General features: G+C 43.4%; 1 protein-coding gene across 1 annotated transcript in view; it reads left to right on the forward strand.

Annotated features, from left to right (window-relative positions):
* The first annotated feature begins 650 nt into the window (after positions 1–650).
* pphln1 (periphilin 1) overlaps positions 651–23,413 on the forward strand; it is a 62,690-nt gene continuing 39,927 nt past the window's right edge. Inside the window, exons 1-4 of the mRNA XM_007894638.2 lie at positions 651–704; positions 2,854–2,939; positions 4,268–4,483; positions 11,089–11,150. Of these exons, the coding sequence (XP_007892829.1) occupies positions 2,862–2,939; positions 4,268–4,483; positions 11,089–11,150 (356 nt within the window). The 5' untranslated portion in view covers positions 651–704; positions 2,854–2,861. The remainder of the gene's footprint in view (positions 705–2,853; positions 2,940–4,267; positions 4,484–11,088; positions 11,151–23,413) is intronic.

The raw sequence follows: 23,413 nt of genomic DNA on the forward strand, positions 1-23,413 counted from the left end.
TGCCCCTCTTGTGTCTGTCTGCCAGGCTGCCCCTTTTCTGTCTGTCTGTGTGTCTGCCAGGCTGCCCCTCTTGTGTCTGTCTGTCTGTCTGTCTGTGTGTCTGCCAGGCTGCCCCTCTTGTGTCTGTCTGTCTGTGTGTCTGCCAGGCTGCCCCTCTTGTGTCTGTCTGTGTGTCTGTCTGCCAGGCTGCCCCTCTTGTGTCTGTCTGTGTGTCTGCCAGGCTGCCCCTCTTGTGTCTGTCTGTCTGTGTGTCTGCCAGGCTGCCCCTCTGTTTGCTGGTCAGACAGCCCTGGTTTGGGGCTTTTTGTTGCACTCCTTTGCTTGTCACATGTCTGGAGTGTTGAAACCGGGAATTTTCGGTTGCTTGTCTGGTGTGTTGTTGTCGGATGTCCTCCTGATGTGAAATTCGCTACATTATTTATATATTATATAGCAAGTTGTTGTTGATGTTTGGAGCTCACTGGCAATAAACAACGGCACTGACTAGTTAGACTGAATGACTTGTTTCTGTCGTGTCCAATCAATGTAAATCTAAATTAAATGAGCATATCTGTAAGTAATGCAATAGAATTTGCATTTATACAGCACCTTTCGAGTCCAGAGGATTTCTCAAAGCGCTTGGCACCGTTGACCTGGTAACCGAGGTGGGGGTCGGAGCCGAAGGGCTGGGAAGGGGGAAAATGAACAGAAGCACGGTCAAAGCGGTAGGTCTTAAAATGGACCTTTAAAAAGGGGGGGGAGGAACGAGTCAGGGGGAGTTCCAGAGAGTGAGGGCAGCATGTCTGAAAGCTTGACTGCTGATACTGGGGAGGATAAGGTGGAGGACATGGAGAAGGCCAGTGTTTGCTAAGCAAAGAGAGCAGCTCGGTTGGTTACGTTGTAGGAGGCTGCAAGCGTAGGGTAGCACCTTCCTGGGATATCCTCCCAACGTGAAAGACGCTTTACAAATGCGTTGTTGTTGTTGTTGTAGGTTAGGGTGAGCTGTGTGGGAATTTTATGGTGGAAATGAGCATTGGTGGTATTGAATTTGATCCAATGACCCGAGGGCTTGGGCTCGAGTCCTGATCGGATGTTTCTGTCTGCAGGTTTGAACTCTATTTTGGTTAACACTTCAGTTCAATACTGGGGAATGCTGTGTTGTTGGAGGTCATTCCTTCACATGAGACTTCAAATCATGATCTGATTTAAATCATGATCTAATTTACAGGTGGAGTCCTGTAGCTCAGTGATAGAGTACTTGCCTCGCAAGCGGGATACCTAAGTTCGATTCCCAGGAGTACGAAATGTTGGCCATTCTCACGTCTCAAAGCACTTCACAGAATATACTGTAAAGTGAATTGTTGTGTATTTTGTGGTTGGAACGCGTCAGCCAATTGCGTACAACAGTGTCCCACAAACAGTTGTGGATTGAAAGGACCAATTCATTATAATTTTTTTGAAGGGATTATTATCCCCAACAAGTGATCCACCAATCAACTAACAACCAGGTTCTTTTTTAACTGTAAGGGAAACAGGCGTGTGAAGTAAGGAAACTTGCCTAAAGTTTTGCCCTGCCCGGGAATCGAATCTGGGTCATCTCGCTTGCAAAGCAAGTGCTCTAACCAATCCAGCACTATTGCACACAGTAATGTACCTCAAACAGCCATAAAATGAAAGATCAATTGCATTTGGGGGATATTTTGTCAGGATTCCAGAAGAAACTCCTTTGTCTCTTCAAATAGTGCAATGGGATCTTTAACACCCCTGAACAGGCAGATGGAGCCTTGATTTAAAGTCTCATCTGAAGGACAGCATTGCAGCAAATCCCCAGCACAAAATTGGAGTGTCAGTTTAGACTGGGTTAAAGTCCCGATGTGGGACTTGAATCCACAATTTTATGACTTCGATGTGAGAGTGCTATCACTGAGCCAAGCTGATGCTCACAATTAAGTCGATTCAGATATTGTATTTTCAGTGTTGTCTGTCAGCCTAGTCAATCAATGCTCCACTCTCACTGTAATTGACCACTTGGTCAAGGCTTAATGCTCTTGACATGATTTCAACTATGCACCATTTGGTACTGGAAGTGAAGGTTCAGATTTGGGATGATTTAACTTGAAGATTTCTTGCTACTATCCAGTGTCTAACTCGGAGACTTACCAGTCTTAAGTGCTGCTCAAGGTCCTAGATCCTCGACCTATTGGAATTGTTTCAGGTTACACATGTCTCCATAGAATTAGCATGTCATCTGAGGCTGACTTATTCCACAAGATTACCATGCCATTTGTGGTTGTTCATGTACAATTTATTTTACAGGATGTTTTAAAAGGCTGAGGTGCTTTGATTAGAAGTCTTAGTTTGCTAGTTTGGTTTTGTACTTCAATATTGTTGGTATGAGTGCAATAGAAATTCATAATTTGCTTTGACTCCTCGTGATACAAGAAACTGTATATGTTTATTCAATATTTTGATGCACATTTGCAAAACGTTCAGTTTATTTCTCATAATGAATTCATAATGCATCAGAAGATAATGGGTTCCAGCCAATGCCAGGACGAGTAGTCAGCTGCATTGACACAGATTGGATGAATTTTTTAACCAGATCACATCTGCGTGACTTCATTTGCATGCTAAAAATCCCATGACACTATTTAAAGAGAAGGGGTTTTCTTTTGAGGTTCCTGCCTCCTAATCTTCTAAATCATATGTTTCTTGGATGCTGTTGGTCCTTACCGTGAGTAAAATGGCTGTCATATTTGCCGCCAGAAAGGCAAATTTCTTTCTTTCTCTCAATCTTCAAAGTGTTTATTAAATGGCTCTGCAAAGTTCCAGGACAAGCACTAATTATGATCTTTTTCACTTTGTATCATACAGAAGAGAGAATGTGGTCGGAGTCGCGATCACAGTTTGGAGAAATAAATCCACGGGGCCGTTTCCACCCAGGGAGAGGAAAACCTGTGGTAAATTTGACTGGTTTAATTTTTTTTTACAAAGAGACTCTTTTCTCTCCCACTCCCCCTGCCCCCCCCCCCCATCCCTTTTGTTGCAGTCTCTGTATAAGTAAATATTTTCACAAGTCAAATTTTCGCACTATATTTAAATATATAATCTTCATCTGGACAAATTTGCACTGTGGCCCACATTAAAAGAAATTAAAATGGGTCAAAATTGAGGACACATAAAAAAAACTCTTGTGAGAGTGGGAAGTGACTGAGCTGTATGCGCACATGCTTACAGAAATACTTACTTATACAGTATATTATACGTAGAACATGATCCAGAAGAAGTTCTTCAAATTAGTTGTTAAATTCAATATTATAGTGTGGATGTTGAGTGTTGTTGACATGAAATTCATGGGAATCCATGTTAATACCATATTGATGAAATTAAGCAGCTACAAACATTTGCATTTTCTTTAGTTATAGCAATATTTTATGAGATTTTTCAAGAGTTTCATTTTGTAGAAAAGTTTAATTAAATAAAATATTGCCTGGGGAATTGTGGCCATTTCCTGGATACAGTGTGGTCATTTTGTTTTTTATGAAAATGAATCAAATAATTTTAACTGACACAAAAAATCAAATAGCTGTAACATGTTGATCACAATTCCCACAAACCGAATCTTGAACCTTTTAGCGTCCTTTATGTAGGAGAACGACTAATAAATAGCAAAATACTTTTGAGATGCAATGGAACCACAAGCGGGTTGGGAGATGAGGGGAGAGGTGGCCAGTCCCTCTCCCGCCCCCTCCCTCTCTCTCCCCCACCCCCCTCTCTCTCTCTCTCCCCCCCCACCCCCTACTTACCCCCCCTCTCCCTCTCTTCTGCCCCGTCCCTCCCTCCCCCCTCCTCTACAGGAGCCAAGATACTGAATCTTGGTTCTCTCCCCCAACCCCCACACAACATTGAAAAAGATGATACTAAGAATTTAGTCCCTCACTCTACGACTGTTTGTAGGACAATGTTGTGCGCAATTGGTTGCTATGTTTCGCCCACATAATACACAATCACTGCACGGTATATGCTGTGAAATGCTTTGAAACGTCTTGAAGAAGTGATAAAACATTATATCAAATTCAAGGTTTATCATCATATTTTAAGACTTGTAATGGTATCACAACTTTTTGGTGCCCCTATATTTTCTATTTTTAAATCATTATGGTTGCTTGTTACACTTGTTGACTGCAAATATCGTTTAGTTTTCCATATTGTGTTTATTAAAAATTTTAAATGTTTATCTTTCACTGGGTTAACTGTTAACTCACAAACCTTTTGCCTACTTTCCTAGGGAAATGCAGAATATGAAAGACCAATTACTGTAATTCAGAGGAGACATGTTTATGACCGTGGAGGTGGTAGGGGTACCAATTGCGACTATAATTATTACCATTCAGAGGAGTACAACCATTCAGTGGACTACCAAGATTATTCTGGTTATTCTGGTGAGAACCGTGGGTCAACATATGGACGACTGAGGGGCCCACCTCCCAAAACTGGATCATGGGTAAAGAGATTTTCTGCTCTCCTTATGTTAGTGAATTTCTGCTTCTGAAAAACAGCAATGCGTGTGTAATCTCCATATTTAAATTGTTTTCTCACAGTGGGATATATAATTTTGCTTGGGCAAACTGTGTACTTCCTTGAGGAAGATTGAAGCCAAAGAGTTTCTGTTGACTTGTGTTCTTATGACTCAAATCACTGAATTCAATTATATGAATTTATAATTCATTTATTTTGAATTGAAATTCAAATGAAAAATTTGATCACAATGGACCAATTATTAAGGTGGAGTCCTGTAGCTCAGTGGTTAGAGCACTCGCTTTGCAAGCGAGAGACCTGAGTTCAATTCCAGGCAGGTCAGGGCGAAACCTTGGGCAAGTTTCCTTACTCCACACGCCTAATAATAATAATCCCTCCAAGACCAAAAACAATAATAAATTGGTCATTTTCAATCTACGACTGTTTGTGGGACATTGCTGTGCGCAATTGGCTGCCGCGTTCGCCCACAAATATACAGTCAATTCACTTTACAGTGTGTTCTGTGAAGCGCTTTGGGTCGTCCTCCCGACGTGAAAAGCGCTATATCAAATGCAAGGATTATTATTATTATTATGTATTTTTGGACACAGATAATCAAGCTCACAGAGCCAGGATATTTTGTTTAGAAACCTCTATGTAGCAATTTACATGATACAGAAAGGTATATAATATTATCTGAAGGATTTTTGGAGACCAATGGATGGTTATCTTCTAAGTTGCAAATGTTGTCATTTTATCTATGACATGAAGTGTGTAATATATATGATCTACAGTGGAAGCTGCTTTAACTCAGCCCCGATTTATTTGTATTCTTACCCATTTTAAATATGCCGGTCAATTCGTAGTACAATCCAGTAAATTTGGAAAAAGTGCCCCGCTGATCGCCACTGAATGTATTCACTCATCCCTTCTCTGTTTTGAGTGGATCCAGGATGGAGATGGGAGGAGTCAAATTGCGATTGATTGACAGCAGACTCCAGCCATTCACGAGTGGCTGGAATTGGGCTATCATACAATGAGGGGGCAGAAAAAAGGGGAAGAAACAAGGGAGGGAATGGGAGGAGTCAAATTGCGATTGATTGACATCTGGAGCCACTTGTGATTGGCTGGAGTGCCCATCCTTTCACAAGCGGCTCCAAGTCTGTCAATCACCTTGGAGCCACCGCTAATTGGTCCCCATCCTGTCCACAGCATTGGGAGGTAGGAACCACCACCGTCACTCCTCTGCTGAGTGGGAAGAGATAATGGTGTTTTGGTTAACCTCGGACGCTGCTTAAGACGGATTATTATTATTATTATAAAATGGTCACCCCCGATGTGTCTACCTTAACTGGCTTCTAGTGTGTGTGTGTGTGTGTATATGTGTCTATATATTATATATATATAGAGTTATATGCTATACAGTGGAAGCCGCTTTAACTGGGTGCCGGGTAAATTTACACCCACAAAATATATTATCACTCCACTTTGCAGTGTATTCTGCATAATTCTTTAAGACATCTTGAAGACGTGATAGGGCGCTATATCAAATGCAAGGATTATTATGTGTGTGTGTGTATGCATGTGTGTATATATATGCTTGTGCAACCAAAGGATCCAATATGGAATGTAGATTTCAGTGAAACCACTCACAAACCATTTAACATGCCATAAAGACTGTGTGTACATCTTAAGCAAAACTGTCATGCATGTGTGATGAGCTTGTTTATTTAGGTCATAGCTCATCAACGATAGGAGCCCCCCCCCACAAAAAAGAATAAATATGCCCATAACATTCCACCACGCAAGACCTTTCCGATGAGGTATCAATTGATGAGGTATAAGTGAAGTATATAACGTTAATTGTGTTATTGCGGTGTGTGAGCTGTGCTGGGATCTCTCTTGGCTTCTGGTGCGTAGTCAGTCTGAGCAGGCCTCAAGCTTCACTTTAACTCTCTCTCTCCCCTCCCTCAACTCACAGACGCACACAAGCTCATATCATCTTTCCCACTCCCTCCTCCAAAAAACCCTCTTTCACCTCCTCATTCATACCCTCGAGAGATTATGGGACTCATCATTTTTTTTGGGGGGGGGAAGAAATTTAATTTTAAAAGTGTAGCATTTAATTTTTTTCACCACTCTCTTCTCTGCTTCCCTCTCTCTCTGTCCCTTTCCTGATGTATCTCTCTAGAAGGGTGTGTGATTTCCTCTGTTGCTACTTTGTTGCAGAATACCATGCATACCTCATATTTTGGAGCTTAATTAAAGCATTTATTAATGTAGCTCATCAACGATAGGAGATTCCTGAACAAAATATGTACATGATACTTCCCCCATGCAAGACCTTTCCGATGAGGTATAAATCATTTCTCTACATCAATCGGTTATTGCATTCTTAGCAGACAGACAGACACACACACACACAGATAGACATTCCGTCTTTATTAGTATAAACAAAAGTAATAATTCTTGCATTTGATATAGTGCCTTATCGTATCTTCGAGCTGTCTCAATATAAACAGTGGATCCTGGTTAATCATGGACATCAGGTAAATCGGACAAAATGTCTGACCCCGATTCATTTATGTTTTTACCTGTTTAAATATGCCTGCTATTTCGGCCAAAAATCCGATTGCTTCTGGCAAAATGCCGATCTGGTCGCCGCTCAATGTACTCACCCGGATCTTCAGTGGTGTTGAGCTCCTCCATTCAACCACGAGTGGCTCCTGGAAGTGGATGGAAGGAGTCCAGTTGTGATTGACAGTGGACTCCAGTCATTCACAATTTGTTGGGAGATGGGCTGTCAATCAGTGAGGGGGCGGAGGAACCCCAGAACAAAGGAGGGAAATCACGATCGATTGACAGGTGAGCCCCCATCCATTCACAAGAGGCTGCAGGCTATCAATCACATCAATGTTACTGCTAATTGGTCCTCTTCATGTCCAATGGGAACAGCAATGCGAGGGAGGAAGCCCTGCCTCTCTAGGAAAATGCTGAAATATAGCCAAACAAAGGTAAATAATGTTACTGAATTCTGTGAGAGTATTTTAACTTTATCTGGTTAATTAAAATTGCTTCAAGTGAAACAACAAATTACTCTTGTATAGCGCCCTTCACATCAGAAAGATGTCCCAGGGCGCTGGACAGTCCGGGGTTTTTGGACCTGAGCTGGGAGTTGGGGTCAGGAGGGTTGGATGGTGGGAGGGTGGCCGAAGGCACAGCGTTTTCAGGATGAGTGGAACAGAGCCCAAGGAGAGACACTTGTTGATCAGCAGCTGGGTGGGGAGGGGTTTGAGGCAGCAGGTGGTAAACTTCATCCGGGTGATTATGGTTGAGAGGGAGGAGGGAGAAATGGGGGCAAAGGAGTGTAAGGAGTGGCAGGAGCCGTAGCAGAGGGAGAAGGTGGTGTGGATGGTCCAGTTCAGATGGAAGGGGACATGGTGGTGAGGACAATGCAGCCAAGTGGATGTTTTCAATCTTTGAGGCAAAGAAGTCTAGGACCTCTTCGCACTTGGCATTTGATGTGAGGATAGAGAGGTTTGAGGGGCGGCACGGAGAAGATGATGGACGGTGGCAAACAGTGTCTTTGGATTGTTGTTTGTCTCCAGGATGACTTAGGAGTAAAAGTCAGTTTTATTACATGCATATTATTATACATTACATAAGAACAATATTACATATTATTACACAGGATCGGTGGCGTTCCTTTGCTGGGCAGGAATGATACTTTGGCTAAACTCGCACACCCTTGAGCCGTCAAAATGTCCGTCCCTGATCTATGTCCCTTATCCGGCTTCCACTATGTGTGTGTATTATATATAGATTATATAGATTATATATAGATTATTATTATCACTAAGCTGGAGGAGTCCTATTGCTGAGTGGTTAGAGCACTCACCTTGCAAGCCAGAAGACCTGATTTCGATTCCTGGGAAGGGCGAATGTTGGGCAAGTTTCCTTACTCCACACACCTCTGTTTTCTTAGCAGTAAGTAGGAACCCAGTTTTTAGTTGATTGTTGGATCACTTTTCTGGGGGTAATAATCCCTTCAAAATAAATAACAATAATAATTTAGTCATTTAATCCACGACTCCACAAAATATGCAGCCCATTCACTTTATTGTATATTCTGTGAAGCGCTTTGAGATGTCTCGAAGATGTGATAAGGAGCTATATTAAATGCAAGTGTATATCTATATAAAGACACAGACACACATAGTGGAATCTGGATACCCCGGTCCCGGGTAAATCAGACAAAACGACCGGCCTCGATTCATTTGTGTTCTCAGCAATTTTAAATATGTCGGTTAATCTGTTGTCCAGATTAATGCAACGCTGGACTTTGCTGCTTCAACTCGTTCAGCCACAAGCGGCTCTGGGATGGAGATGGGAGGAGTCAAATTGTGATTGATTGACAGCAGACTCCAGTCATTCACAAGCGGCTTATGGCTGTGGCTCAGTGAGTGGGAGAGAGGAATGGGAAAGGAACAAGGGAGGGAATGGGAGGAATTAAATCGGATTGATTGACAAGCCTGGAGACGCTTGTGATTGGGTGGAGTGCCCATCCATTCACAACTGCCATCAGACTGTCAATCACTTTGGAGCCGCCGCTTCTCCTGTTGGGCAGGAAGAACTTTGGTTAACCTTGGATGCCGCATAAACCGGACAATACAACGTGCACCAATGATGTGTACACCTTAAGCGTATTTCACTGTGTGTGTGTGTGACATCATCAAAAAATCCTTACCGGAGCCCATCCCTACTCTCCAGCTACTGCCCCATCTCCAACCTCCCCATCCCCTCCAAGACCCAGGAACGAGTTGTCGGGTACCAGCTTCGCTCTTTCCTCTCCTGCCATTCCAAATATGAATCCCTCCAATTGGGTTTCCATGCTACTCACAGCACAGAAACAACCCTGGTCAAAGTCACCAATGACGTTCTGTCCAACCCTGATCCACGCATTCATCACATCCAGGCTCAACAACCCAAACTCTCTGCTTTTGGCCTCCCTGACTCCTCCATCCGCAGGCTGTAGATCATCCATAACTCGACAGCCCATATCATCTCACGCACCAGGCTCCACAATCTTATCACCCCCATCTTCGCCCGATTCCACTGGCTTCCCATCACTCAGAAGATACAGTTCAAGATCCTGGTCCTCACTTTCAAAGCCCTCCATGGCCTTGCTCCTCACTATCTCTGTGACCTCTTAACTCCCTTGCAATTTATCCTCTCCCTCTGTTCAGCGGGCTACGGCCTGCTACACATCCCCACCTAACCCACTCCCCACTCCACTATTGGTGAGTGGGCCTTCAGCCTCTCTGGCCATCCTCTGGAACTCCATCCCGCAGTCCCCTGCCCACTCCTTTGCCTCCTTCAAGACCCATCTCAAGACCCTCCTCTTCTACTGTGCCTTCGATCACCCTCCTTCCCGCCCTCCATCCCTCCTGATCCCAACCACCGGCTTGGGTGTGGATCCCTGACTGTCCAGCACCTTGAGATGTTCTTCTGACGTGAAAGGCGCAAAACAAATATAATTTGTCTTTGTATTGAATATTTGAGAAGTATAGTTAAAATTAGATGGGAGTTTGAATGACGAGAGAAACACGGGATGGTGAAAATAATACAGGAGTGAACTTTTTTTCCTTTCACTATATGTGTTGGAGAAAGCATGGGGATGTATCAGAAGAAGCAGGCGACATAAGCTGTAATTAATGAACAAACATGTCAACTTAATTCAGCCTCGTTGGCAGGGTCTCCTTAGAGGTTAACTACTCCAAGGTGACGTGCTTGGCAACAGAATATTGAAAGCAATCCTCTGTTGTGGTCTTGTAGTCTGTATTTTGAACCGTGGGGTTCGCAGGAATCCAAGACATGGCTGATGGCAGACTCAGAGCAGCGATTTTTCTAACTTTGCTTTTATTAACCCTGCCAGGCAAAGCCCAGACAATTTCGAGGAACAAGTTAAACAAGCAACGAGAAGCTGCCAAACTCCTTTCAATGGCAAGCTATGTGATTTTACTTGGTTAACCTCCAGCAGTACTCCCACTACATACTCTGGGATCGTCAAGGCTTGGCTCTTGCTAGACTGTGCCCTCATATACTCTCATAATCTCCAGAATTGGATAAGCAGGCAGCGTCCTGCTGGGTGGAGACTGCACCCTCCAATTCCAGGGATTGGAATTTCCACAAGCACAGGTTTGAATTGCACTTGGGTAGATTGCATGTACCAGCAACTCCGTTTAAGCTTCCTGGTGAAAAGTATTGCTCATCATGAATTGCGAGAGCATTGCCACTATCATCCTAACACAGCTTGGACATGCATCCTTCCTGTTGAACAATGGTTCCACGAGTCTCCTCATTGGCTATTCGACAGTGGCCTCAGTGTGGTAAGAGGCTTTCCAATTGTTGGTAGTCTGGATGATTCTTTTTAAGAGGGCAACTCTTCTAGACCACTGGAGGGTGATGTTGTGCAGGTTGGATCACCAAATCTCAGGATTTAAAATGTTAAAATGTATATCACTTGCTTGAGGTTTAAGTCCTGACATTGCCTTAATGCTGAAAGTCTGTATTTTCTTTTTATGAATCTAGGATGATGAAAATGGCAGATGGTTCAGGGAAGAGCATTCAGGAAATAGACCTTTGGATTACAGGTTTGTCGTGCTTAAATGAACAAAAGTGAAAGTGACAAGGGTGAAACATTGTATTCTGCACTTTAATTTGGTTGATTTGGGTTTGGCGACGTACAATATTGTCCAAAGCAGGGGTGCTCAATTCACATATGAAGACGTAACAATAGAGACCCAATTATTAATTTATTTTGGTTAGCTGGGTATCTGAAACATGGGGGAACCCATCGCCATCCTTAAGAGTATCCAAACCAAACAGAATTTGATGCACCCCACCTACACATGGAAATTCCAGAGATTAATTTCCATGTGTTGGAATGGAATGCACACTCTCCTTCTGGAGGGATGTATCCTGCTTACCTAATTCTGGAAAGTATTAGACACAGGTTGGCAAGAGTCAAGGCTTGGGGACCCCAAAATGTGCATTGGAGTCTTAACGAGTTAAAACCGCATAGTTTGCCATTGATATCACTGTCTGGCAAGCTTTCCCACTGCTTGTCCAGCTAGGACCACCCTACCCATTAGGGCTTTGTTTGTAGGATTAACGGAAGCTGAGTGGGATAACTCCCTGCCCCCAGTGACTAGTCTGCCCTTCCAGGTGAGATGGGTCTTGATGAGCTTAGTGCTGTCATCAGTAGTGCCCTGGAATACCGCGAACCCTCCTGGTTCAGGAACCGGGCTACCGAGACTGCCGCATAGGGCTAATCCAATTCCAACACTCCGTTGCCAAGCATGTCACCTTGGAGCTAATTCAGCTCCAAAGAGACCCTGCTTATCCCCCGAAGGAGGGTATCCACAGTGATTGGGACCAGCCTCATTGGCAAGTAGAAAACGATATGGATAATTGGGCGTCAAATGAAATACAAACCCTTCCTCTGCTCAACTGATATCCCACTTCTGGTTCTGTTTGCCGTCATGTGTTTGGTTACTCTGAGTTGTTACAGGCTAGGTTTGAATGAAACCATTTGGTACAATTTTCAATTGAAGTTGAAGAATTTTAAATAAAAGGTCAACAAGAATTCATGTTATTTAAACCGTCTTTTTGGATACGTTCTATTTCTGAAGTGTGAACTCAATTCGTGATGAGGCTTAAATACCCAAACTGTCACTTTATTACAAATGTTACACTGGTTATATTACAAGCATTAGTTACACTTTAGTTGAGTGGAATAAGAAGCTAGAAATAAAACCATTTTTACAATCTAAAAAATCAAATGAATGGCATAGGTCAGCATTGTTCAACAGGCAGCCTAGCGGCCCAGCGAGTGATTTTATGCCAAACCATTTCTGACTTCAGTTTTATCTTCCGGCTGCGCCTCTCTTGTGGTTGGTCTGCACGCTGCGACAGCATGAGGCAGTGCCCAGAGTGACAAGGAGACAGGTGGAGCTCCCGGAGGACTCCTCCACCTCTGCGCCCTCAGTCTGAATCTGCTACTCTTACCTGGGGAGTTGCAGAGAGAATTTAAGTCCAGCAGGTCTGTAAGTCTCTAAAGAAAACAGAAGTTGGAAGTGGAAAATAGAGGATTTGAGTGTAAATGGCAAATTGATTATAATAATATTTGTATTTGTATAGTGCCTTTCACATTAGGAGGATTTCCAAAGACCTGGACAATCAGTGTTTCAGACCTGAGCTGGGGGTTGGGATCGGGGAGGGTGGATGGCTGGGGGTGGGGGGAAGGAGGATGACCAAAGGCACGGTCCAAGAGGAGGATCTTGAGATGGGTCTTGAAGGAGGCAAGGAAGGGGGCAAGCTGAGGAACTGCGGAATGGAGTTCCAGAGGGTGGGAGCGGAGTGGCAGAATGCCCACCCGCCAATAGTGGGGCAGGCAAGGCGGGGGATGTGAAACAGGCCAGAGCCCGCTGAGCAGAGGGAGCGTGCAGGTTGGTAGGCGATTAGGAGGTCACAGAGGTAGGGGGGAGCAAGGACATGGAGGGTCTTGAAAGTGAGGACCAAGGTCTTGTATCCTCTGTGACGGGAAGCCAGTCGAGGGTGGGGGTGATAGGGTCATGGGGTCTGGTGCAGGAGAGGACAGGGGCTGCAGACTCCTGGATGATCTGCAGCCTATGGAGGGAGGAGTTGAGGCTGACAAGCAGGGAGTTTGCGTAATCATGCCTGTATGTTTTGAATGTGTATGTGAGGATCTCAGCAGCCTGTGGCATGAGATAGTGGCGGAGCCGAGCAATGTTGCAGAGGTGGGGAAAGGCCAAGTGGGTCATGGCACGGATGTGGGGCATGATGGACAGTTGAGGGTTGAACAGGATGCTGAGGTTCCGTATTGATTCCGTGAGATGTGCATCCATGGAGGGAGATGCTGTCAGCGCCCGAGGTATGGATGTGTTGACGGGAGCCAAGCAGGAGGACCATGGTCTTGTCTCAAAGCACTTCACATAATATACTGTAAACTGAATTGACTGTATATTTTTGTGGGCTAAACAGGGCAGCCAATTGCGTACAGCAGTATCCCAAAAACAGTCATGGATTCAGTGACCAAATAATTATTAGTAGTCTTTTGTGATGTAGCACTCACAGGACATTGACTTTGTCTGTTTGTTTGGAGGGAGGAAGCAATAATGGAAAATAATAATGGCATATTAATATGAATAATAATGGAGAACCTCCGTGTCTTGTTTGCTTGCAAGTAATAATTGTGTTGGAGGACTTCAACATCAGAAAACACTACAACACCTGACAAAATAGAACAAATATACTGGCTTGTGTAAAAATGGCTGATAATTTTGAAAGCTGGGAGGCAACAGCTCTCTTTTGAAAGTGTAGCACTGTCTCACCAAACTGTGGCAAGGAGAATAAGTAACGTGAACGAACACATGCATACAAAGGGGTTGGATATTTACAAGGTTCTTACTTCACCTGACAATACAATGGATTTCAGAAATGTTTCTGCAATGTGAGAGATGGTGCAAAATCAATGACCAGCTGTAAAAATAGTTTGTTAGGTTTGCTGAAACAAAATGGAATTTAATGTACTACTGTCCACTGCATCATATACCAGGAGTCCCTTTGCGGAAAACCAGTGAAAATGAGTAATGTGATGACTAGTATCGCCAAAATGATCAATGCTATCCGCAGAGGAAATCGAGCGCAGTCACAGAAAGTTCATAAACTTCCTTGAAGAAATAGATGCAGAATATCGTAATTTACCTCTTTATTCCAAAGTGCATTGGCTGAGTGTGTGCCACTGTCTTGTGCAGTTATTTGCACTTAGGAAGGAGGTACTTTCATTTCTCAAGGAACATGTAAAGAGCAATACTGTGCAGTTTGAAGAGGAATTAGAAGATCCAACTACAGGTAGAAATCATAAGGATTCTGGTTTCTACCTTGCAGTTAAAAATTGAAAATGTTGAGATGGCTTGTTGTGGCTATTAAGAAAGCCAATGAACATAGATAAGTTGGATCTTCATGTGCTGAGTTGGTATCTTGTACTTTGACTTTAATACATTAACACAATACAAAATTACATTTGTATAGCGTCTTTCATGTCGAGAGGACACCCCAAGACAGTCCGTCAGGGATTTGGACCTGAGCTGGGGATTGGGGCGGGTAGGAGGGTGACTGAAGACTCAGTCGAAAAGGTGGGTTTTGAGATGCACCTTGAAGGAGGGAGTGAGACAAAGGGAATGTGGGACAGAATTCATAGGGAGGGGGCAGAAAGTCTGAAGGCCTGACCGCCGATGGTGAGGAGGGCAGGGAACATGGAGTAGGCCATCGCCTGATGAGCAGAGGGAGCGGACAGGTTGATATGGGGTCAACAGGTTGCAGAGGTAGGGAGGGGCAAGGCCATGGAGGGCCTTGAAGGCAAGGGTGAGGATTTTGAACTCTATCCTCTGGGGGATGGGAAGCCAATGGAGCTGAACAAGGGTGAGGGTAATGGGGTCACGGAACCTGGTGCGGACAGGACACAAGCTGCAGAGTTCTGGATGATCTGCAGCTTGTGGAGGGAAGAGTTGGGAAGGCCGACAAGCAGGGAGTTGGCATAGTCGAGCTTAGATGTGATCAGTGCAAGGATGAGAGCTTTTGGCGGTGTGAGGGGTGGAAATAAAACATTTGTTGCATTTATTCTCATTTGAGATGATCATTATTAAGTAATACAGTCACACAATTTAAAACATATGATTTCTGTATGATTCTTTATGTTTCTGGAAGGGAAAAACAAAAGCATTGCTAATGCGGCCCGCGGACGTCTCTCACATGTGAAATCGGCCCCGATACCAAAAAGGTTGGATCACACTGGCATAGGTGATAGGTGGGTATTGTTTCCATGTTGAAAGAAACTCAAATTAATTTCCCTTTCGAAAATATTATTGAAACTTCCCTTGATTATGTGTCAATTTCAATAAATCATAGAGATGATCATCTCCTTTACAGTGGACTAGCTACGCTTGCAACCAAAGGATCCAATATGGAATGTAGATTTCAGTGAAACCACTCACAAACCATTTAACATGCCATAAAGACTGTGTGTACACCTTAAGCAAAACTGCCATACATGTGTGTTGAACTTGTTAAGGTCATAACTCATCAACAATAGGAGATGCCCCCACACAAAATATGCCCATGACACTTGCCCCATGCAAGACCTTTCCGATGAGGTATAAATCATGTCTATACATCCATCGGTTATTGCGGTATTGACGGACAGACACACAGACAGACATCTTGTCTTTATTTGTGTGTGATATATATAAATAAGATCAAGGTATAATTCTATGTTTCCCTTTCCCCACCCCCCCAATGAATGAATTGGTGAACTCGTGCAGGATCTGCATGCGCCAGTAGAGGGTGTATAGACCCTGTTAAGTTGACCTTGTGCATGATTACAGTACAAAGCAAGCTGTTCCAAATTTATTAATGTGAAAACTTGATTACCATAGGAAACTTGGGTTTGAATAATAGCAGAATCCAACATATTTGCAATATTAGATGATTTGCCTTATTTTAGTTTCTTGCATTTCAGAGTGCTGTGAAACTATGAATAAGAGAAGGATCCTTAAAGTTTTGATCCAGTTTGTTGGACCACATTGTCAATGAAAACGATTGGGTCAATGGAAATAATTTTGTGTTTTAAACTTTGTTTTCTCTGCTTAATCTTTGGGCTTTCTGTGCATCATACCTGTCCTGGTTGGGTGGGGGGGGTGGAGAGTGGCATTCTACTTGCTCTGCGTCTGATGCCTTTTCAGAGGTGTTCAAAAGTATGTCATAAAAGACAAAATTAAGAATATTTAAAGACTATCCATCATTCGTAAGTACCTATATATTTCCCTTTGGAGCAATTAAATTGATGACTGATGGTCAAAGAGGAAGGTCTGTGTTTGGATCTTGAAGGAGGCAAGAGAAAGAACAAGCCAAAGGGTGGAGTTTCAGAGAATGGCTGAGAGCCTAACTGCTGATGGTGGGGTGAGCATGGTGTAGTATGTGAAGCAGGCCAGTGCCTGCCGAATAGAGGGAAAGGGCAGATTAGTAGGGTTTTAGTAGGTCACTGAGGTAGTGCGGGGCAAGACCGTGGAGGGATTTAAAACTGAGGATGAAGATCCATTATATTGTTATTTTCCATTATATTGTACATTATTTTACTTTTATCTGTTTTTAAGAAACAAGATTTTTCTAAGCGCATTGTGAATGTTTAGTAAATAATAACCAATGATAATTATATTGTACTTATTGTCGATACACCTCAAAGAGTTAAGAGGATGTTAGGTATTGTGACTGTATTCAATATCAATTTAAAATTTTGGGTCTGTTGAATATAATTGGCTATTTTTAGCTTCTGTAAAAATATCTTTATTTGGATGAGGGAGTTTCTCTCAATGTCCTGGTCAGGAATCCCCCAAATAGAATTGGTCACTCATTCCATGACTGTTTGTGGGATATTTGTGCAAACTGCCTGACAAAGTACAGTCCATCTACTTCACAGTATATCCTGTGAAGTGCTATGAGATGTCTCAACAACATGATAAGGCACTATACCAAATTCAAGGATTATTATCTCAGAATGTGACAAATCTTTGTTTAAAATTAATCTTGTAACACCTGAAACTTGGAAAGATCTTATACTCATTCAAAGATTTAATTTCTGTTTTCATATCTTGGTCAAAATCTGCTTTTCTCACCTTTGTTTAGTTTTTAGCAACAGATTCTAGAAAATATTTCAGCACATATACTATTTCATACGTATGATTATACATTTCTCGTTTTGGATTTGGAACTCTTGACTGTTTGATTCATGCTGTTTTTAAATGTATCTCACAGGACGACAGTCAAAGAGGCTTTGTATTGAAGTGTGATCAGGAGGTAGATGGCCAGTCGGCTTGTGAAATTCTGCATAAGTGGAACTCCCAGGAGTGAAGCATGATTATGTTGAAAGGATTCTTGGGCATCTACGGGACGATAACTATAGACACTAAACAAGCAGTAAAAGCTTCTTGAAATGAGCTCCTGGAGCCAGTTGACTGCTGAGGGCTTTGTCTGATCATGTACAGTTTGTAACTCTATGTCATCAGGAGCCACTGAGGCAATTTATCCTGTGGGAATTGTGGGCTTTCATTTTATTTATGCCAATTTGACTTCCAAAACCACCTTAAGTTAAAATTTCATTTTTCTTTTGGAGCTAAGGTTTGAAGGTAAATACTGAAAAAGTTAATGCTAACTTTCTAGCCAATACAGTATTTAGCCTGGGCCAATAGAAAAGCGCAGCTGCAATTTTTCTGTGGAATCCACTAGAAATGGTGTCCTCCACTATAAAACCGCTAAAAGAAATTAAGTTTCTGGTGACCGGGCCTTTGTGCTGCTGCTGGCTGTTGATCTGATGCTACTGTGGGTGGAGCGGCTCCAGACTCACATGTGCGATGCAGCGGGAAATGGGCCTTGCTCCCTCGGAGGCCCCCGCTGTTGAAATTGTCTGTGTGCCTTTTATTTTCTGTTTGTGAGTGTCTCTATGTGAGTGTCTGTGAGGACACTATTTTCAGCTATCCAGCTACCGGCCCATTTCAAACCTCCCTTTCCTATCCAAGGCCCTTGAGAGAGCCGTTGCCTCCCAGCTTCACTCTTTCCTCTTCTCCCTCCATGAAACCCTCCAATCGGGTTTCCGTACAGCATGGAAACTGCTCTGGTCAAGGTCACAAACGACATCCTGACCAAGGCTCCTTCTGTCTTCTCGTCCTCCTCGATCTCTCTGCTTCCTTTGACACCGTGGACCACTCAATCCTCCTCCACCGCCTCTCCTCCCACCTCAACCTTCAAGATTCTGACCTTGACTGATTCAGGTCCTACCATTCACACTGCTTCCACTTCGTCACAGCAAACGGCTTCTCCACCATCTCGTGTGGTGTTCTTCAGGGCTCTGTTCTCAGTCCCCTCCTCTTCACCCTCTACATGCTCCCCCTTGGTGACATCATCCGCAGACATGGGGTAAATTTCCACATGTATGCGGATGACACCCAACTATATCTCTCTGCCTCCACCCTCAACTCCAGGACTACTGGCGTCCTGACAGACATCCAGTCCTGGACTAGGGACAATTTTCTCCAACTGAACATCAGCAAGACCGAGGCCCTTCTGATTGGCTCGCACCAGTGCCTCTGCACGTCGGGCGCTGGCAGCATCAGCCTCCACGGCTGCATATTCAACCTCACTAAGCCAGTCAGGAACTTGGGTGTCTTGTTTGACCCTGAACTGTCCTTTCTCCCCCACATCCGCGCCATGACCGGGACCGCCTACCACCACCTCTGCAACATTGACAGACTCCGCCACTGCCTCATCCCTCAGACTGCCGAAACCATCACTCACGCATTTGTCACATCAAGGCTCGATTATGGAAACTCCCTCCTCATCGGCCTTCCCAACTGTTCCCTTCACAAGCTGCAGATCATCCAAAACTCTGCAGCTCGTGTACTCTCGCGCACCAGGCTCTGTGACCGCATCACTCCCACCCTCGCCTGACACCACTGGCTCCCCATCCCCGAGAGGATCAAGTTTAAGATCCTCTTCCTCCCTTTCAAGGCCATCCATGGCCTTGCCCCCTCCTACCTCTCCGATCTTCTGACTCCCTACCAACCTGCCTGCCCCCTCCGTTCAGCTGGCTCCGGTATGCTCCATGTCTCCCACCCGACCCACCCTTCCATCGGTGGCCGGGCTTTCAGCATCTCTGCCTCCACGCTCTGGAACTCAGTGCCACGGTCCCTTCGCCTCGCTTCCTCCCTTGCCTCCTTCAAGACCGGACTTAAGACCCTTCTCCACGATTGTGCCTTTGGTCATCCTCCCACCTTTCTGCCTTCCCTCATCCTTACACCCCCTCTCCCCATGCTCGGGCCCCAACACCTGACTGTTCAGCACTTTGGAACGTCCTCCCAACGTGAAAGGCCCTCTATAAATGTCATTTTGGTGTTGTTGTGTGAGTGTATGTCTGTTTGCCTCTTTCTCTCTGTGTGTTTGTGAAAGTCTGTGTGTGTGTGTGTGTGTGTCTCTCTCTGAGAATTTGTGTCTCTGTTTCTGTGAGTGTGTGTACCTCTCTCTTTGTGTGAGTGTTTGTGTGTGTCTCTTTCTCTCTGTCTGTGAGTGTGTGTCTCTCTGGGTCTCTGACTGTGCGGGGCCGGGCCCTGAGAGGCAAGAAGTGGTGAGCTCCTGTAACCTCGCAGTCAGGGCACTGAGTGTCTGTTTCTTGGTGGATCTGCGCTAATGGCCCCCAATCCCCATCATTCAAATGGGCCACCCAGTTTCGTTAAAGAACATTTTTTTTTGCAGCATTCTCGTAAGTGTTATTTCTTCATGTTTAATTTTTATCAATAAAGTGAAAAAATATAGGTTGGCAGTAAAATGTACCTCAATAGCACCAATGAACTTCCCACAAAATTTGCCAAATTGGCAAATATTTCCGCACTTTTCTATTGGCCCAGGTTATAGCTAATACATTGGGGAAGAGAGTACAAAAGGAAAGCAATACAGTAAACAGCTGACTTACACGGACTCCAGGTATCCTGAATTTAACCTAACCACTCAAAGCCCGAGACCAAAACGAAATTCTGCAGGCCCATGCACATATAGACTCTCGCTTGCTCACCTCTTGCGGACCAGAATATCAACAATGACTCCGATTGTTTGAATCCCGCGAGCATAAGATATCTTGTTCGGTATCTTCTGCTCGCGGGTTTCAAATAAGTACAATTCTGGTACCAGCATTGTAATCACATTTTGCCGGAAATTGTACAAATCATTGATTCGGCTGCAACTGGAGTTCTATGTTCAGTTTTGGACACCTCACTTCAGGAAGGATCTTGAGATTACAAGAGTTGAAACCAGGGATGAAGTCATCAGGAGAGTTTTGACAAGTAGGTTGAGAGGGGTCCTGATCGAGGTGTACAAAAGTATGATTCGTTTTGACAGGGTGAATAGGGAGAAGCTATTTCCTGTGTTGGTGATTGGAGGATATAGATATAACCACAAGAGTGAATGAAAGGAGAGCTTTGGGGATTTTTTTTTTTTCAGAGTTGTGAGCATGTGGAATGCCTTGCCAAGTCATCTGGTTGGGGCAGCGTACATGTTGAGTTTCAACAGGGAATTAGGTGGAAAATGAAGGATAGAAACATTAAGGGTAATGGAGATAGCCCCATTTACCTCTGCGATCTGCTAAAACCTTACCAACCCGCCACTTGGTAGCCATTGGCCTGATTCACATCCCCTGCCCTGCCTGCCGCACAATTGGTGGTTGGGCCTTCAGTCTTTCTACCCCCACTCCATAATAATAGTAATAATAATAATCCTTGCATTTCCTTTCATCCCGGAGTCCCTTCACTTCATCTCTTCCTTTGCCTCCTTCAAGGTCTACGTCAAGACCTTTTTGACTGTGCCTTCAGTCATCTTTCCATCCCTTTGACCCTACCCCGCTTGAATCTAGCCCTCAGCTCGGGTGCAAACTCTCGGCTGTCAGGCACCCTAGGACGTCTTCCCAATGGGAAAGACGCAATATTAATACAATCTGTTCTGGTTGAGATAAGGGAGGGCAGTGGGATTGAAAGAAGAGTGCTCTGAGAACTGGTGCAGATGCAAAGAGCTAAACGGCCTCCTGCGTTGTTAAAAAAAAAAGTTGTTATAAATATGAAAGGTTAAATCCATAGGTTAAAACTTGAGTTGCATTTTTCACTTGCAAAAAGCCAGATGTTACTTAAACTTTTAGAGCTCTGAAAGATCTTACTAACATAATGTTATTTTCATACCTTGTGCAATTTCTTTAATTTTAAATCTTCCACGATTTTTAAAGCAATTTCACAATCGCAATAAGAGTGTAGTGAAAGCACACTCTATCAATCAAGTGCCCTTATTCGTAAATCTATTTTTAGTGACTTAAGTTTGTGTTGACCATCAGCTTCAAATGAAGACAGAAGCTTTGAAGGAGTGGTCTTGTAGGAAGTTGCCCTTAGTGATGAGGTTTCCAAATGGTTCAATTGTTCACAAAACCTAACCTTGCTGTGTTTTTATATTGATGTAGAGATAATCTATCTGTACTCCTTAGGTCATCAATCAACCATGTACAAACCACCTTTGATGATTTGATTTGCAGTGAGAAATTAGGTACAAGAAACAACACCAAGATTACATTTGTATAGCACCTTTCACATTGGGAGAACGTCCCAAGGCACTGGACAATGTACAGCATTTCAGACCCGAGCTGGGGTCAGGGAGGGAGCATGATAAAATTGAGATTTAGTAACAGTAGCAGGCTTCTGAGAACAGCTGTGAATGTTTGAAATTGATCTGTTGCCAGGTTGACTGATCAAATGAACATCTTGAGTGAATGGAAAGCTATACATTATTGTATTTTAAAAACGTCTTGTGATTTGAGGGATTCTCCAAAGGTTTGTGGTGGTGTCTATGATTTTTATGGAGGCTTTTAAGTACCAAAGATATGGTAACATCTGTCCTTAAAATAGTTTATTTGCAGGAGGAACAGATTTAATATTTATACTATCATGCTTGCAGATGCCAAAATTCAATAGAATAAGTCTCACTTAAGATGTTAAGTTATCCCCCACTGAGGAATGTCTCTCAAGGGTATGTTTATTATATTCCTTTTCTGCAGATTTTTGTAGAGATCATTGGCAAGTTACGCATCTTGCAGAACAAAACATGTATATGTTCCATTCTACATTCTTTTGCCTGGTAAAATGCATGAATATGTAAATTGAAATGTCAGGAGATATAAATTGCAAATGTGTGACCTCAGTCACGTACATTTAATGAATCTTGCTGTTATCTTGCCAGGCATGGTGAGATGTACAGTTTTTATACCACCCATGACTTGTTGCCGGGTATAACCGATTTTACTGAGTAATTATCAAGCTCTTAACACAATTTGTGAATAGGAATCAGTATTGAATAAGGAATGTGCTAAAATAACGTCCTTGGCTAATGAACTGCAAATGCTTTGGGGAAAATGATTCAAATTCCACATGTGCTTGTCTTCAGAAGTGTTTTTCACTGTGGTTTCAATGTATTGATTTTCTGATGTAGAAGGCTGTATCCTTTCTACATCTGAAAAATACTAGACCATTTTGTCCAGTTTAACTTCCGTATGGTGAGTGCTAGGTTGACTTCAATATGGCAGCCCTCCTAGCGCATGTGTTTAAGAATGACTGGGGTCCAATTCTGCAGTCTTGTCTGTTCGGGGAAAAGCTGCTTCTGCATTTTAAACTGGTTATTTCTTAAAAGGTGGTTGTGGTGAGCTTTCCCTTTAAACCTATGGTTCCTGCAAGATTAACAAGTTGAAGTGCATCGATATACCCCTCAATAGCAAAGGTTTTAGTTACTTAATAATTGATTAGTCGCTTCAATCCACGACTGCTTGTGGGAAACTGCTGTGCGCAATTGGCTACCGCTTTTCTCCCACAAAATATACAGTCAATTCACTTTACAGTATATTCTGTGAAGCGCTTTGAGACGTCTTGAAGACGCGATAAAGCGCTATATCAAACGCAAGTATTATTATTATCCTCCTGGCGGTGGAAGAATTTCCATGTGTAGGTGGGATGCGTTGAAATCTCAGTTTGGTTTGGGTACTCTTAAGCATGGTGATGGGTTTCCGCATGTGTCAGACCCCTGGATGACCAAGAAAAATCTTAGCTGAATTAATTAAATGCATTTTGTGATGATATATCTGGATTAATGTGCCCTATAAATCAATCCAATTGTACTTTTCTTCAGATCCAAGAAACTCAATAAGTCTGGAGTTAAGGTGGTGAGCTTTGCTACATTTTTCAAAACCTTTTGAGAATAGAAATCG

Source organism: Callorhinchus milii, unplaced genomic scaffold (genome assembly GCF_018977255.1).
Source record: "Callorhinchus milii isolate IMCB2004 unplaced genomic scaffold, IMCB_Cmil_1.0 Scaffold5, whole genome shotgun sequence".
Classification (NCBI taxonomy): Eukaryota; Metazoa; Chordata; class Chondrichthyes; order Chimaeriformes; family Callorhinchidae; genus Callorhinchus; species Callorhinchus milii.